The sequence below is a fragment of the Chrysemys picta genome, chromosome 1 (assembly GCF_011386835.1).
Source record: "Chrysemys picta bellii isolate R12L10 chromosome 1, ASM1138683v2, whole genome shotgun sequence".
Taxonomy (NCBI): domain Eukaryota; kingdom Metazoa; phylum Chordata; order Testudines; family Emydidae; genus Chrysemys; species Chrysemys picta.
In genome coordinates, this window is record NC_088791.1 from 191,199,370 (window position 1) to 191,215,981 (window position 16,612).

Genomic DNA, 16,612 nt, shown 5'->3' on the forward strand with positions numbered 1-16,612 from the left:
TCTGCACGCTGCCCCATCTGCAGGCAGCACCCCTGCAGCTCCCATTGGAGCGCCAGAAGGGGCCATTGGAGCGCATAGGAGCCGGAGCCGGGCCATATCACAGCTTCCAGGAGCTGCATGGTGCGGCCCCCGACCCTGCGCCCCGGCTGGACAGCGGGAGCTCACAGGCCAGCTTAAAATGGCTTGTGGGCCAGATCCGGACTGCGGGCTGCAGTTTGCCCACCCTGCAGTAGCTGTCTACATACAGTTATGAAAGTAAGACTGAAATCTACGATTCCAGTTGCTGGAAATCAAGAACAATTAGGGTACAGAAGTAGCCAATTTAAACTTTTTTCCAGCTTGTGGAATAAAATAGACATTTCTATTTAAATAAGCTGCATCAGTAAAGTTTTTGCACTTTAAATTAACATAACTGAAATAATTACAAATAAAATTGGAGGTACATATCCAAAACATAAGAGATTAAACTAAAATTTGCAAAGTGAACTTACCAATTAAAGGTTGCCTCGTGCCTTTTTGATATTAAGGAAGAAAAAAGGAGAGAAGAAGAAGAAGGTGTGAACCAGGCATTTAGAAGAGTCAGTAAATGAAAAAAACAACCAAACATAGTTAGGAATTGTAGTGAGGCAGAGTGGCCTGCCTTTAAGCCTATTACTGAAAAATTGCTTACTTTCTCATTTTTACCATATAATTATAAAATAAATCAATATGAATATAAATATTGTACTTATATTTCAGGGTATAGAATATAGAGCAGTATAAACAAGTCATTGTCTGTATGAAATTTTAGTTTGTACTGACTTTTCTAGTGTTTTTCATGTAGCCTGTTGTAAAACTAGGCAAATATCTAGAGGAGTTGATGTACCCCCTCGAAGACTTCTGCATACCCCCAGGGGAACGTGTACCCATGTTTGAGAACTACTATGCTAGAGTATCAGTTGTTTCAGGGGATGCATCTTGGGTACCCTACTATTTCTTTCATTCATTAATCAAAATAATGCCATGACTGAGAGCATAATTCAACATGGTATAAAAAGAAACAAGTATAAATTCTGTAACAGATATATTTCAAAATTATTTAACATCTATTTTAAAAAGCTGGTGATTGGTAACCAATTGTGAGGTGGCAGTCTAGTTATTTGTCTAAAATGTGAAGTGACAGTCTAGTTATTTGGAACCACTTCATTCACATACAGAACATTGAGTACTATATTCAATGAGTATTTATAAATTTTGAACTTTAGGTCAATGTGCTCCAGCCTGTAATTCAAATGTGTTAGTCACAACCCTGTTTAAACCCACTTCTTGCCGGCAAGGTGCAATAACAATTTTTCAACCAGTGCAGACAAGGCTTATCTGTGTAATAAATCATTTTACAAAATCAAAGATCCTCCATAGTTTATAGAAATTTAAAAAAAACAAACAATATTTATTACAAGGTTCACCAAGTCTTCTCAGATCAGCACAATCACATTAGCTCTCGAGAAGCAATATATGGTTCTGACTAACAGTTTCAGTGTACCTTAGACAGGTCTTTAGTCCTTCCCTCCTGCTTCCACTGAACTTAATGATGAGTAGTTGGTAAGAGCAACACTTTTCATGACTTGAAGCCACCTTTTATCCAATATGTGCTATTACTGAGTATGAAAGTTGTCCAGTATCAAACACCTGCTATTTACTATACTGAGAAGGCTCAGAGAGAACCATGACATCAACACACAGGAGAACTGCCACAGGGAACGTATATAAATAAACTTTGCAGCTGATTACCATAAGTGCACATTTCTTTCTTATGTCTCATCTGTACTCTGCTAGAAATACATTATGCTCATACTTATGTTCATATTCTGTCCTGATTCTGAAAATAACATTAGAATCCACCAGTTTAACATACTTCCTCTGTTTTGCTACTGTCTTTAGTCAACAAATTATTGAAAGCATATGTGAAAACAGCTTCCTGTATATGGACCAAATATTAATACCTACCTTTCAAGTGAAACTTGTACTAAATTTACACAATTTACACATTTTGGAAAAAGCAGGATTTTATGCTTACATTGTCTTTTTAAAAAATCTAAAATACACATTAGATCTATTTTCCCTGTATCCCTAATCAAAAACAATCTTTTGACTCCCAAGAATAGTGTCCCAATATCTTACTCCAAAAAATCCTAGTGTATGTCACAACAAACTGGGAACTGAAGGAGTCATAGACGAACATGCACTTGGAGCTTAATCTGAAACCCACTGAAGTCAATGGAAAGACTCTGGCTCAAACTTTCAGAGGATTAGATTCCTAACTACAGAACTTCACTAATTTTCTGACAAAGAAATTATACCAGTATCATGAAACTGAGCTCCCTCTTGTTTCTGTAACAACTTAAAACTAGGTTTCAGAGTAACAGCCGTGTTAGTCTGTATCCGCAAAAAGAACAGGAGTACTTCGGATGCATCCGAAGAAGTGGGCTGTAGTCCACGAAAGCTTATGCTCTAATAAATTTGTTAGTCTCTAAGGTGCCACAAGTACTCCTGTTCTTTTAACTTAAAACTAATTCCCCATAGTTTCAATTCTGAATTCAATTCAATTTGTTTCAATTCTGATTTTAGGCAGCTAAATACTATACCTCGGGGTCACGATTATGTCAGAAATACTTCAGGTACAGAGACTGGATTCTGTGCTACTGATGGTCAGATAACATTTTCTTTCTACTCTCGAGCAATGTTATTTACTACAGGAAGAGACTGCCCAAGCAGTCTGACTAAAACCAGGCATTAACTTATATAGAAGTGTCTTTTTGTTAGATAAGAAGTATTGAGAAATAGCCAACACCACAATGGATGTGAAGATCAAAAAGTCCTGTTAAATACATCTAAAAATATATGTTAACTGCCTTTGAAAGGAAATTAGACTAAACCTTTACACTATATATGAGACTATTTATTTTTAAGTTTGGATTTTAGATTTCAGTTGTTAAAATAAATAAAAACGTCAAATTGAAAAATATATTTCAAATCGTTGTTCCCACAAAGTGTAGCGTCAAAGAATAGAACTTACCCACAGGAGGTCTAAGCCTCTCCAAGTACTGCTTGTCTTCAAGACTATATGCTGTAGAAATTACTTTGGCTCCTCTGTGCTGTGCTAACTGAATAGCTATTGTACCAAATGGCTGCAGGGAAAAATTATATACCAGTTTATTTACAACTACAGTAATGAAATGTAGTTTGAAAAGAAGAGTTGTATTACAAGGGTAGCTCTAGAGCAATCAAAGAAGGACACCTTGAAACAGGCTTAATATTTTTGGTGTCTTAATGAAATATGGCTGGACAAGTATTTCAGATCCCTAGGAGCCTGCTCTTATGCTCACTGAAGTCAATGGAAGTCTTTTATTGACTTTAATGGGCTTTGGATCAGGCTCTAGGAGATTAACAATCTCCTTCCAGAACAGCTGTAGCTTGAATTCCAGCTCCAGTGTATAAAGTATTGTAAATGCAGCTGCAATTTCTGAGTATGTCTGTAGGAGGAAGTCTTTGCGTTTGGTTGCTACTTGAAGGATGACATGCTCCCTAGAGAGGAGCTCCAAGCACTTATTTTGTATATGTTGCCAAGCTATATTTACATTGATGGTTCTTTGCTCAAGTGAACCTAACAGCTGTACCAGCAGTTAAGAGGGCAGGTATTCAAAACTGAACAACAATGTAAGAGAAATTGAAAAGTGGTGGTGGGGAAACAGGTCAAACTAAAGAAATCTTCTTCCATCTACAGTTGAGGGATCAATATAAAGAGTGTGTCAAAGTAGAGCAAAGCTCCCCACACAACATGGATAGGATTGTACAACTGGCCCAATGTATTTAGGGGTGCCCCTTCTTATCCTAGTGAATCATCCACTGAAAGCCACAGGAAGAGGATACCAGACTTGATTAGTCCAATCTGTCATTGCAAATGCTATGTTCCTGGGTAAATTCCTTGAGAAAAGTAAATTACTAGGGACTCACGCAATTAACTAAAAAAATTAATTACGATTAATCACAGTTTTAATCTCACTATTAAACAATAGAATACTAATTGAAATTCATTAAATATTTGCAAGTTGGATGCAAAATATTGGATGTTTTTCTACATTTTAAAATATATTGATTTCAACTACAACACAGAATACATAAAGTGTACAGTGCTCACTTTATATTATTATTTTTTATTACAAATATTTGCAAAAAAAATAATAGTATTTTTCAATTCACCTCCTACAATACCGTAGTGCAATCTCTTTATCGTGAAAATACAACTTACAAATGTAGATTTTTTTTGGTTAGATAACTGCCATTAAAAACAAAACAATGTAAAACTTTAGAGCCCACAAGTCCACTCAGTCCTACTTCTTGTTCAGCCAATCGCTAAGAGAAACAAGTTTGTTTACATTTACGGGAGATAATGCTGCCTGCTTCTTATTTACAATGTCACCTGAAAGCGAGAATGGGCATACACATGGCACTTTTGTAGACAGCACTGCAAGGCATTTACGTGCCAGATATGCCAAAAATGTGTATGCCCCTTCATGCTTCGGCCACTATTCCAGATGATGTGCTTCCATGCTGATGACGCTCGTTAAAAAAATAATCTGTTAATTAAATTTGTGACTGAACTCCTTGGGGGAGAATTGTATGTCTCTTGCTCTGTTTTACCTGCATTCTGCCATATATTTCATGTTATAGTAGTCTCGGATGATGACCCAGCACGTTGTTCCTTTTAAGAACACTTTTACTGCAGATTTGACAAAATGCAAAGATGGTACCAATATGAGATTTCTAAAGATAGCTATAGCACTTGACCCAAGGTTTAAGAATCTGAAGTGCCTTCCAAAATCTCAGCTGGACGACGTGTGGAGCAAGTTTTCAGAAGTCTTAAAAGAGCTACACTCCGATGTGGAAACTGCAGAACCAGAACCACCAAAAAAGAAAATCAACCTTCTGCTGGTGGCATCTGACTCAAGATGATGAAAATGAACATGTGTCAGTCCACGCTGCTTTGGATCGTTATCAGGCAGAACCAGTCATCAGCATGGGCATATGTCCTCTGTAATGATGGTTGAAGCATGAAGGGACATATGAATCTTTAATACATCTGGCACATAAATATTTTGTGACACCAGCTACAACAATGCCATGTGAATGCCTGTTCTCACTTTCAGGTGACATTGTAAACAAGAAGCAGGCAGCATTATCTCCTGCAAATGTAAACAAACTTGTTTGTCTGAGCAGTTGGCTGAACAAGAAGTAGGACTGGGTGGACTTGTAGGCTCCAAAGTTTCATATTGTTTTATTTTTGAATGCAGGTTTTTTTTGTACATGGTTCTATATATTTGTAAGTTCAACCTTCATGAAAAAGAGATTGCACTACAGTACTTGCATTAGGTGAACTGAAAAACTATTTATTGTTTTTTACAGTGCAAATATTTATAATAAAAAATAAAAATAAAGTGAGCACTATATACTTTGTATTCTGTGTTGTAATTGAAATCAATATATTTGAAAATGTAGAAAAACATCACAAAATATTTAAATAAATCAAATTCTATTATCGTTTAACAGTATGATTTAATCATGTGATTAATCACCATTTTTTTTTTAATCGCTTGACAACTCTATAAATTACTATATATGAGTAGGAAATAATCTGTTCCTAAATTATTTTAAAGATATGCCTTTAGGGTGTTATTGTTACCTACACTTGCTCCATCCATTACTAATACAGTTTTTCCAGGAGAAACATGGGAAAGATAATGTAGGGCTGTGTATGCTCGTAGGCCATCACGAATGGTCCCTGCTGCTTCAACCCAAGGGACTTTTTCTGGTTTATGAACTGTGTAAAAAAGAAGAAATAAACAGAGAGGTAAAGAAAGCAATAGGTTTTTGTAAAGACTTGACATTTCAATAAAAACAATGTTAACAAGTTTTTATCTCTAGACCCTTAGTCATTTTCTATAAAAATAGAGGAAGAAACGACAAACACCAGTCATTTCCTCTAAATCAAGTCACCTACATAAGAATGGCCATACCGGGTCAGACCAAAGGTCCATCTAGCCCAGTATCCTGTCTTCCGACAGTGGCCAATGCCAGGTGCCCCAGAGCGAATGAACAGAACAGGTAATCATCAAATGATCCATCCCCGGTTTCCCATTCCGCAGCTTCAGGCAAACAGAGGCTAGGGACACCATCCCTGCCCATCCTGGCTAAAAGCCATTGATGGACCTATCCTCCATGAATTTATCTAGTTCTTTTTTTAACCCTGTTATGGTCTTGGCCTTTACAACATCCTCTGGCAAAGAGTTCCACCAGTTGACTGTGCATTGTGTGAAAAAAGCCTTCCTTTTGTTTGTTTTAAACCTGCTGCCTATTAATTTAATTTGGTGACCTCTAGTTCTTGTGTTATGAGAAGGAGTAAATAACACTTCCTTATTGACTTTCTTCACACCAGTCATGATTTTATAGACCTCTATCATATCCCCCCTTAGTCGTCTCTTTTCCAAGCTGAAAAGTCCCAATCTTATTAATCTCTCCTCACATGGAAGCCGTTCCATACCGCTAACCTTTTTCAATTCCAATATATCTTTTTTGAGATGGGGAGACCATATCTGCACACACTATTCAAGATGTGGGCGTATCATGGATTTATATAGAGGCAATATGATATTTTCGATCTTATTATCTATCCCGTTTTTAAATTATTTCCAACATTCTGTTCACTTTTTTGACTGCTGCTGCACACTCAGTGGATATTTTCAGAGACCTAGTCACAATGACTCCAAGATCTCTTTCTTGAATAGTAACAGCGAATTTAGACCCCATCATTTTATATGTGTAGTTGGGATTATATTTTCCAATGTGCATTACTTTGCATTTATCAACACTAAATTTCATCTGCCATTTTGTTGCCCAGTCACCCAGTTTTATGACATCCTTTTGTAGCGCTTCTCAGTCTGCTTGGGACTTAACTATCTTGAGTAGTTTTGTATCATCTGCAAATTTTGCCACCACACTGTTTACCCCTTTTTCCAGATCATTAATGAATATGTTGAATATGACTGGTCCCAGTACAGACTGCGGGGGGACACCACTATTTACCTCTCTCAATTCTGAAAACTGACCATTTATTCCTACCCTTTGTTTCTTATCTTTTAACCAGTTACCAATCCATGAGAGCACCTTCCCTCTTATCCCATGACAGCTTACCGGCCTGTAATTGCTGGGATCACCTATGGAACACTTTTTAAAAATTGGTGTCACATTAGCTATCCTCCAGTAATTTGGTACAGAAGCGGATTTAAATGATAGGTTACAAACTACAGTTAGTAGTTCTTCAATTTCACATTTGAGTTCCTTCAAAACTCTTCGGTGAATACCATCTGGTTCTGGTGACTTATTACTGTTTAGTTTATCAATTTGTTCTCTATGCCAGACTTTATTCCAACTGGGTTGGGATACCTTCCTATCTCAATGTCAAATTCTCAACTGAACTTTTAAAATTACCTATGTTAGAAAGAAATATCACTAGACCTGGAATTTCTAGTTTATAAAGTGATTCTGTTCTGTTACTCTGCCAGGTTCCCCAGCACCTGGCAGGAACGCAAAAGTCGATTACACTTGTGAGGACATTTTGATGAAGAATAGTGGTAGAAAGTAGAATCCCCAAGCGTTACTATTCTGTCCTCTATCTCTTCATTGTCTTGTTGCATGTTATTACATTACACTGTAAAATATAAGGCTGCAAAAGCATTTTTTACCCATATATTACTATTACCTTTATGTAATGGAGGAGAAAAGCAGTGAGAGACAAAAAAAGCATCCTTTAAAAAGCGGAAGTTAAATCCTAGTGAGGAAAATAAAAAGGAGCATAAACTCTGGCAAATGAAGTGTAAAAATATAATTAGGAAGCCTAAAAAAGGATTTGAAGAACAGCTAGCCAAAGATTCAAAAAGTAATAGCAAATTTTTTTTAAAGTACATCAGAAGCAGGAAGCCTGCTAAACAACCAGTGGGGCCACTGGACGATCGAGTTGCTAAAGGAGCACTCAAGGAGAATAAGGCCATTGTGGAGAAACTAAATGAATTCTTTGAATCGGTCTTCAAGGCTGAGGATGTGAGGGAGATTCCGAAACTCGAACCACTCTTTTTAGGTGACAAATCTGAGGAACTGTCCCAGATTAAGGTGTTATTAGAGGAGGTTTTGGAACAAATTGATAAACTAAACAGTAGTAAGTGATCAGGACCAGACAGTATTTCACCCAAGAGTTCTGAAGGAATTCAAATGTGAAATTGCAGACCTACTAACTGTAGTTTGTAACCTATCATTGAAATCAGCTTCTGTACCAAAGGATTGGAGGATAGCTGATGTGATGCCAAGCAAGTGAGTTTCATCTCCCTGACGCAGTGGAAAGACAGTGTGTAGGTAGAATCTGGACTGCCTTTTAAATATGAGGAACAAAAGAGTCGAGACTCAGATTGCACAGCTTCCGCTCTCCCCACGATACTACCTGAGGAAAAAGTGATTATTGGGTTGTCCAAATATCTCTGTTGATGCACTGGAGAACTCTAGGATTATAGATCAGACAGTGTGAGAGTCAGTTCATGACACTGCACATAGTAAACTATACAGGAAAACACAGGAAATCTTAAAAGGGTTTCCTTCTGTAGTAAGTATGTATAGTTCACCAGCACATATTTGTCACTTTTATATAACTCCTGATTTTGCTTAGCCTGTGTGTGATGGGGCGCCTGCCCCATACTGGGCTCTAAGGGGTTAATAGAGCCCTAGGGAGGCTGCACAGGAGGCAGCCGATCAGAGAAGGGATGAAGACAGCAGCTAATCAGGGCCAAGCAGGCCCATTAAAAAAAGGGAGCTGCAGGGCAGAGGAGGGCAGTTCTCCTCTGGGAGCCCAGGGAGGATGGAAGGACTGTGTCTCTGTAGGGCTGAGAGAACTGCCAGCACCCTGGACAGAGCAGTACTGCTAACAGGGACTGGGGGAGTGGGAGACAGCTCCTGGCTGGCTGCTGAGGTTTGCAGGCGGAGGCCTTGAGGCAAGGGTAAAGAGGATGCTGGGGCAGGGAGGAAGTGGCCAGACAACTCGCTGCAGTACCCACTTAGGGAAGTGGCTGAACAGCTGACTGCAGGTTCCCCGGAAGGGGGAAGAAGATGCAGTGGTCCATGGAGAGATGTGGGTCCTACAGTAGGAGTGATGGTGGTGAGACACCATCAGAGGAGGGTGCACTGCCAAACAGAGCTCATCCTCAAGACAGCCAGCAGGAGGCACCAGAGTGGTGAGCGCTCCCCATTACACTGTGGTTTTAAGTGTTAGAGTAATAAACCTTTATTTTCAATATTCATAAACCTGTGACTGTTATTTTACAGACATAAGGAATCATAACCAGGAGGGGATTTAACCTTAAAATGATCTAACCTAGATAACACACTACTTGGTTACATCCAATATATAGGGATCAGGGAGACAATATTTTTCTCAGAATAATTTACACAGTTAAAGTGGAGTAGGGGGTTTGGTGTCAGTATAAACAAGTTTACATTATCCTTTAAAGAACCCCATCCTCCAGAGCAGTTTGCTTCTCCATGGATGGATTCAGAAGAATAGAAAGAAATTGTTAGGATACAATACAATTTCTTTAAGATAGATACCTTGAGTAAGTCATTTCACTAACCAACAGGTTGTGGCAGAGCCAGGAATGGAACCCAAGTGTTTTGACTTCCAGTCCAGTCACTATCCACTAGACAATGCTGCCTCCAGGAAAGGCAAACAGAACCCAAAGAAGGAAATGTTGGTGTAATCTACAATGCCATGTTTTCCCTGAGTTTCTGATCTTTGGAATTTGCCTCCCCACCCCACTCTAGTCTGTTAGCATACATTACAGGTGTTCCTTTGATCCTAAAGCAATGATGATTCAGGATCAGAGGTCAATGCTAGGAGAGACGGTAATAAGCAAGAGTGGAAGTTGTTTTTCAAAATGTTTATCTGTGGGGTAGGTAGGGTAAATCAGTGGGAAAAGAAAAATGAAGCAATGAGGGAAGTTAGGCGAAATAAGAGATGAGTCAGCTTGTGTAGTTTAGTCAGAACATAATGGCATTGCTGCTATTGTTCAAAGGAAGTCTGTGAAAGGCGGAGTAGATAGTGGGACATCTGAGTGCTGCTATTATGCATAAACAGAGCAATGGTTCCACCTCACTGGCTGTCTATAAGAGACTACTTTGGGTTTTACATCTATAATCACCTTAAATATTAACAAGTGTCATGATCTACTTACCCAAATAATGCTCATGAACTAGAGCAACTTCACAGAGACCAGACTCTTCTGAATCCAGGGGCAAGATTCCTGAAAATTTTCAGCAAAAAAAAAATCTTCCATTCAATACAAGTGTATATTACAAATGAAACAAGTTGAGTGTTCCCAGCTGAATCATTAGTGCAGCTTTGTCTACATCACAGTTCCTCTTTTCTCATTTCTATATAATGCAGAAGAAAGTGTCACAGTCTGGATTATTACAATGCTTTAGGTAAAGACAAATGATTTAATGGTGCCACATGTGTTCAAAGTGGTACTCCAGCATTTTCTTTTCTTGATGATAAAGTGATATTCTGCTGTTGGTACTTTGGTTCCTCATCTGCTCACAAATGAACTCACCTCACACTGCTCCCATGTTGTCTAGCTGCTTCTGCAGTATCTGTGATGAACACTCCTCTTTCGACTCTACCTGAGTGCATTAGACACTACAGGAAGAAGAGAGATCGCACACCGCAGGTGGGCCCAGATAGGCTCAGATGCTGAAGGCATCGTGGACATGGAGCAATAACATCAATTTAGTACAAGTTTCTATTGATGGGTAGGTATTAATATTTAGTCTTTATACAGGAAGCTGTTTTCACATATGCCTTCAGCTGTGGTGCTTGTACATGACTGCAACTCATTACCAAGACACTTCTCGAATTAAATATCGCTCAGGTTTAGTAGCTGCCAAAATTCCCCCCTTCACAAGTCCCATTTACTTAATAAAAGGCCAATCTACCATTCTTGAATTTACAATTAAACTACTGCTCTAAAAAGAAAGATATCTTAGCAGAGCATTCTCTTTCTCTGTGTAATGTATTCTGATACATATGGTTTTACCTAATTAATCTAATCACTGTCATCAGTCAAATTAAAAAGAAAAAGGAGAAAGTCCTCTTCTAAGTATAAACTCTTAGATTTTAAGATTGAGAATAATTCAATAATTGGTATGCTTATGGTTATATACAGACCATGGAACCATTCTTGCAACCTTTGCTCATGGGAATAGTACCAATGAACTCAGTGGTATTTATTGCATGATATGACTGATTTATAAATAAGGGCTACAGTATCAGGCCCAATCTATTTAATTGTTGTAAACCTCAGTGAGAAGTACACACTGGCACTACACACGAAGATCTAAGCAGTTTTGGATAAGTCTAGTAATGACACTACCATAACTATTCTATGCTTTTTTAAAGGCTGTTCAATTTTATTAATAAACTAACACCGTAGGAAAGCAAACTGTTATACAAAATCCACTGTCCTTTAAATCCCCCATCTATTAAACATGGATAGGCACATTACAACAGCAATTTGGAAATGTATTTGTCAAAATTTTATTTGTGAAGGGAAGAGTTTCATAAGTGGACTTCATATTGTTGTAGCATCTTCATAATATATAAATTTAAAGAGTTGTTTTGAAAGGGAAAGTCAAAAGATTTCAGTATTTGGAAAGAAAACTAAAGATAGTTTCAAGATATTTTAAAAGTGTATTTTTCCCTTGAATGTAATTCTGGTTCTGTTGAGATAAATAGTAATAAATAGCAATTTTGAAAAATATAAAAAACTGCTTCTCTTTTTCCAGATACAGGTAAAAACAATAGGCCTGATTCTACGATTTTGGATGTCAGTTTCACACCAGTGTAACTCCATTGTTGTCAACTGAGTTACTCCAGATATACATCAGCATAAGACCAGAGTCAAGTCTTTAATATTATCCACACCACTTCAATAACTTTTCAGAGCTTCATTTGACCCTTGCAGATCTCTCTTTACAGTACTTTTCAGCTTTGTTTCCTTCAATGATTGGGACCAGTTATGTTTCATGAACTAGATCACAAGGTCAATAAAATACACAATTTTAAAAAGTACTGAACACATATGGCCCCAATTCAGTGATATACTGAATCACCTGTGCAGTTCCACAGAAGTCAACATGACTACCCAGCCACTCAGAATTAACCAGTTCAAAAAAGAACTAGATAAATTCATGGAGGATAGCGCTATTAGCCAGGAGGAGCAGTGATGGTGTCCCTAGCCTCTGTTTGCCTGAAGCTGGGAATGGGCGACAGGGGATGTATTACTTGATGATTACCTGTTCTGTTCATTCCCTCTGGGGGCAGCTGGCATTGGCCACTGTTGGAAGACAGGATACTGGGCTAGATGGACCTTTGGTCTGACCCAATATGGCTGTTCTTATGTGCATAAATTTTACAGGATCAGGGCCAAAATATCTGCAAAACACTGGGCTATAAATAATGTTTTAGTTTATTAGGCAGATCTAAAATTTTTACAAACTGTACATTACTACATCATTTCTGAAAGCATAAGAATTGTTTATTATTAAAGAAGTAAATGGAAAATGTGAACATTAATTTTATTTCATTAAACTTGAAACCAATAATGAAAATGGGATTTCAAAATTCAGGAAATCCTGGAAAAACTTTTCAAGCGATTTAGAACTTTTTACCTGGAGATTTTTTTAAATTAGTTAATATTATTTTGGGGGGAACAATGGTTAGCACTTGGGTGAGTTTCCCTAGTGGGAAGCCCATAAGAAGTCACAGAGCAGGGCTGCCATCCACTTCAAAAAAAATTTTTTTTTTTTTTTAAAAGGTCCATTTCAAAAGTGTGAATTGGGAGTGCTTTGTTCCAGGTGGGCCTTGAGTGGGCCTGACTGGTATATAAGGGCAGTCAGCAGCGAACCAGCTGAGCGGCGAAGAGCAGAGGCTAACAGCGGGAGTTTGCCTGGGAGTTCGCGTGGGGAAAGCGCACTGAGGCTTTCATCTGCAGGTTCCCTGAGTAGTTCCTGCAACAATTGAGGAAGCTCTTAAGAGGACGGTGATATGGAAGGTGAGCAATCAGCTGTTGTAACCTGCACAGGTTGTGCCATGTTTGTCTTTCTTCCACAGGACAGAAGCGACTTTGTCTGTACAAAGTGCAAGCTGGTCTCCATGTTGGAAGAGAAGGTTCGAGGGCTGGAGAAACAAGTGTCGACTCTGCGTTGCATAAGGGAAAATGAAGATTTCCTGGACAGACGTCAGGAGATGCTTCTACGGCCACAATGTTCTGAAGATTCAGAGCAGGCGCAGCAGGGACAGAAGGATTGTGAGGAGGTTTGGCAGCATGTGACCTCCAGAAGGAGAAAGAGGAGCGTCCATGCACCAGCAATGGAGATACAGATGAACAATCGTTTCCATGTTCTCTCTACAGGTACTAATGCGGAGAGTGGACTAGATGACCCATCTGAGGGAAGGGAGCAGAAGGAGACTCCACCGATTGGAAGGCAAAAGATGCACTGTCCTAGGGATGGGGGTTCCACGACCACCACTCCCAAGAGGAGGAGGAGGGTGGTGGTGGTCGGGGACTCCCTCCTCAGGGGGACTGAGTCATCTATCTGCCGCCCCGACCGGGAAAACCGAGAGGTCTGCTGCTTGCCAGGAGCTAGGATACACGATGTGACGGAGAGACTGCCGAGACTCATCAAGCCCTCGGATCGCTACCCCTTCCTGCTTCTCCACGTGGGCACCAATGATACTGCCAAGAATGACCTTGAGCGGATCACTGCAGACTACGTGGCTCTGGGAAGAAGGATAAAGGAGTTTGAGGCGCAAGTGGTGTTCTCGTCCATCCTCCCTGTGTAAGGAAAAGGCCGGGGTAGAGACCGTCGAATCGTGGAAGTCAACGAATGGCTACGCAGGTGGTGTCGGAGAGAAGGCTTTGGATTCTTCGACCATGGGATGGTGTTCCAAGAAGAAGGAGTGCTAGGCAGAGACGGGCTCCACCTAACGAAGAGAGGGAAGAGCATCTTCGCCAGCCGGCTGGCTAACCTAGTGAGGAGGGCTTTAAACTAGGTTCACCAGGGGAAGGAGACCGAAGCCCTGAGGTAAGTGGGGAAATGGGATCCTGGGAGGAAGCGCAAGCAGGAGAGCGCAAGAGGGGAGGACTCCTGTCTCATGCTGAGAAAGAGGGACGATCGATGAGTTATCTTAAGTGCCTATACACAAATGCAAGAAGCCTGGGAAACAAGCAGGGAGAACTGGAAGTCCTGGCACAGTCAGGGAACTATGATGTGATTGGAATAACAGAGACTTGGTGGGATAACTCACATGACTGGAGTACTGTCATGGATGGATATAAACTGTTCAGGAAGGACAGGCAGGGCAGAAAAGGTGGGGGAGTTGCGTTGTATGTAAGAGAGGAGTATGACTGCTCAGAGCTCCGGTATGAAACTGCAGAAAAACCTGAGAGTCTCTGGATAAAGTTGAGAAGTGTGAGCAACAAAGGTGATGTCGTGGTTGGAGTCTGCTATAGACCACCAGACCAGGGGGATGAGGTGGACGAGCCTTTCTTCTGGCAACTAGCAGAAGTTGCTAGATCGCAGGCCCTGGTTCTCGTGGGAGACTTTAATCACCCTGATATCTGCTGGGAGAGCAATACAGCGGTGCACAGGCAATCCAGGAAATTTTTGGATAGTGTAGGGGACAATTTCCTGGTGCAAGTGCTGGAGGAACCAACTAGGGGCAAAGCTTTTCTTGACCTGCTGCTCACAAACAGGGAAGAACTAGTAGGGGAAGCAAAAGTGGATGGGAACCTGGGAGGCAGTGACCATGAGATGGTCGAGTTCAGGATCCTAACACAAGGAAGAAAGGAGAGCAGCAGAATACGGACCCTGGACTTCAGAAAAGCAGACTTTGACTCCCTCAGGGAACAGATGGGCAGGATCCCCTGGGAGAATAACATGAAGGGCAAAGGGGTCCAGGAGAGCTGGCTGTATTTTAAAGAATCCTTATTGAGGTTGCAGGAACAAACCATCCCGATGTGTAGAAAGAATAGTAAATATGGCAGGCGACCAGCTTGGCTAAACAGTGAAATCCTTGCTGATCTTAAACACAAAAAAGAAGCTTACAAGAAGTGGAAGATTGGACAAATGACCAGGGAGGAGTATAAAAATATTGCTCAGGCGTGCAGGAGTGAAATCAGGAAGGCCAAATCACACTTGGAGTTGCAGTTAGCAAGAGATGTTAAGAGTAACAAGAAGGGTTTCTTCAGGTATGTTAGCAACAAGAAGAAAATCAAGGAAAGTGTGGGCCCCTTACTGAATGAGGGAGGCAACCTAGTGACCGAGGATGTGGAAAAAGCTAATGTACTCAATGATTTTTTTGCCTCTGTCTTCACGCACAAGGTCAGCTCCCAGATTGCTGCACTGGGCAGTACAGCATGGGGAGAAGGTGACCAACCGTCTGTGGAGAAAGAAGTGGTTCGGGACTATTTAGAAAAACTGGACGTGCACAAGTCCATGGGGCCGGATGCGCTGCATCCGAGGGTGCTAAAGGAGTTGGCGGGTGAGATTGCAGAGCCATTAGCCATTATTTTTGAAAACTCATGGCGATCGGGGGAGGTCCCAGATGACTGGAAAAAGGCTAATGTAGTGCCCATCTTTAAAAAAGGGAAGGAGGAGGATCCGGGGAACTACAGGCCAGTCAGCCTCACTTCAGTCCCTGGAAAAATCATGGAGCAGGTCCTCAAGGAATCAATTATGAAACATTTAGAGGAGAGGAAAGTAATCAGGAACAGTCAGCATGGATTCACGAAGGGGAAATCGTGCCTGACTAACCTAATTGCCTTCTATGATGAGATAACTGGCTCTGTGGATGAGGGGAAAGCAGTGGATGTGTTATTCCTTGACTTTAGCAAAGCTTTTGATACGGTCTCCCACAGTATTCTTGCCGCCAAGTTAAAGAAGTATGGGCTGGATGAATGGACTGTAAGGTGGATAGAAAGCTGGCTAGATCGTCGGGCTCAACGGGTAGTGATCAATGGCTCCATGTCTAGTTGGCAGCCGGTTTCAAGCGGAGTGCCCCAAGGGTCGGTCCTGGGGCCGGTTTTCTTTAATATCTTTATTAATGATCTGGAGGATGGTGTGGACTGCACTCTCAGCAAGTTTGCAGATGACACTAAACTAGGAGGCGTGGTAGATACACTAGAGGGTAGGGATCGGATACAGAGGGACCTAGACAAATTAGAGGATTGGGCCGAAAAAAACCTGATGAGGTTCAACAAGGACAAGTGCAGAGTCCTGCACTTAGGACGGAAGAATCCCATGCACTGCTACAGACTAGGGACCGAATGGCTAGGTAGCAGTTCTGCAGAAAAGGACCTAGGGGTCACAGTGGACGAGAAGCTGGATATGAATCAACAGTGTGCTCTTGTTGCCAAGAAGGCTAACGGCATTTTGGGCTGTATAAGTAGGGGCATTGCCAGCAGATCGAGGAACGTGA

The 16,612-nt window shown here is 40.7% G+C and overlaps 1 protein-coding gene across 10 annotated transcripts in view; it reads right to left on the bottom strand.

Moving 5' to 3' along the window:
* The window catches only part of CRYZL1 (crystallin zeta like 1), a 35,774-nt gene that overhangs the window by 10,580 nt on the left and 8,582 nt on the right, over positions 1-16,612 (bottom strand). For 8 of the 10 annotated variants that reach the window (XM_008165243.4, XM_065590103.1, XM_065590106.1 and 5 more), the window contains 4 exons: positions 10,308-10,376; positions 5,724-5,857; positions 3,056-3,167; positions 492-512 (listed from right to left, as the gene is read on the bottom strand). In XM_008165243.4, the coding sequence (XP_008163465.2) occupies positions 492-512; positions 3,056-3,167; positions 5,724-5,857; positions 10,308-10,376 (336 nt within the window). Of the gene's footprint in view, positions 1-491; positions 513-3,055; positions 3,168-5,719; positions 5,858-10,307; positions 10,377-16,612 lie in introns of all 10 variants that reach the window. The other 2 variants (XM_065590070.1, XM_065590061.1) reach the window with 2 other exon arrangements.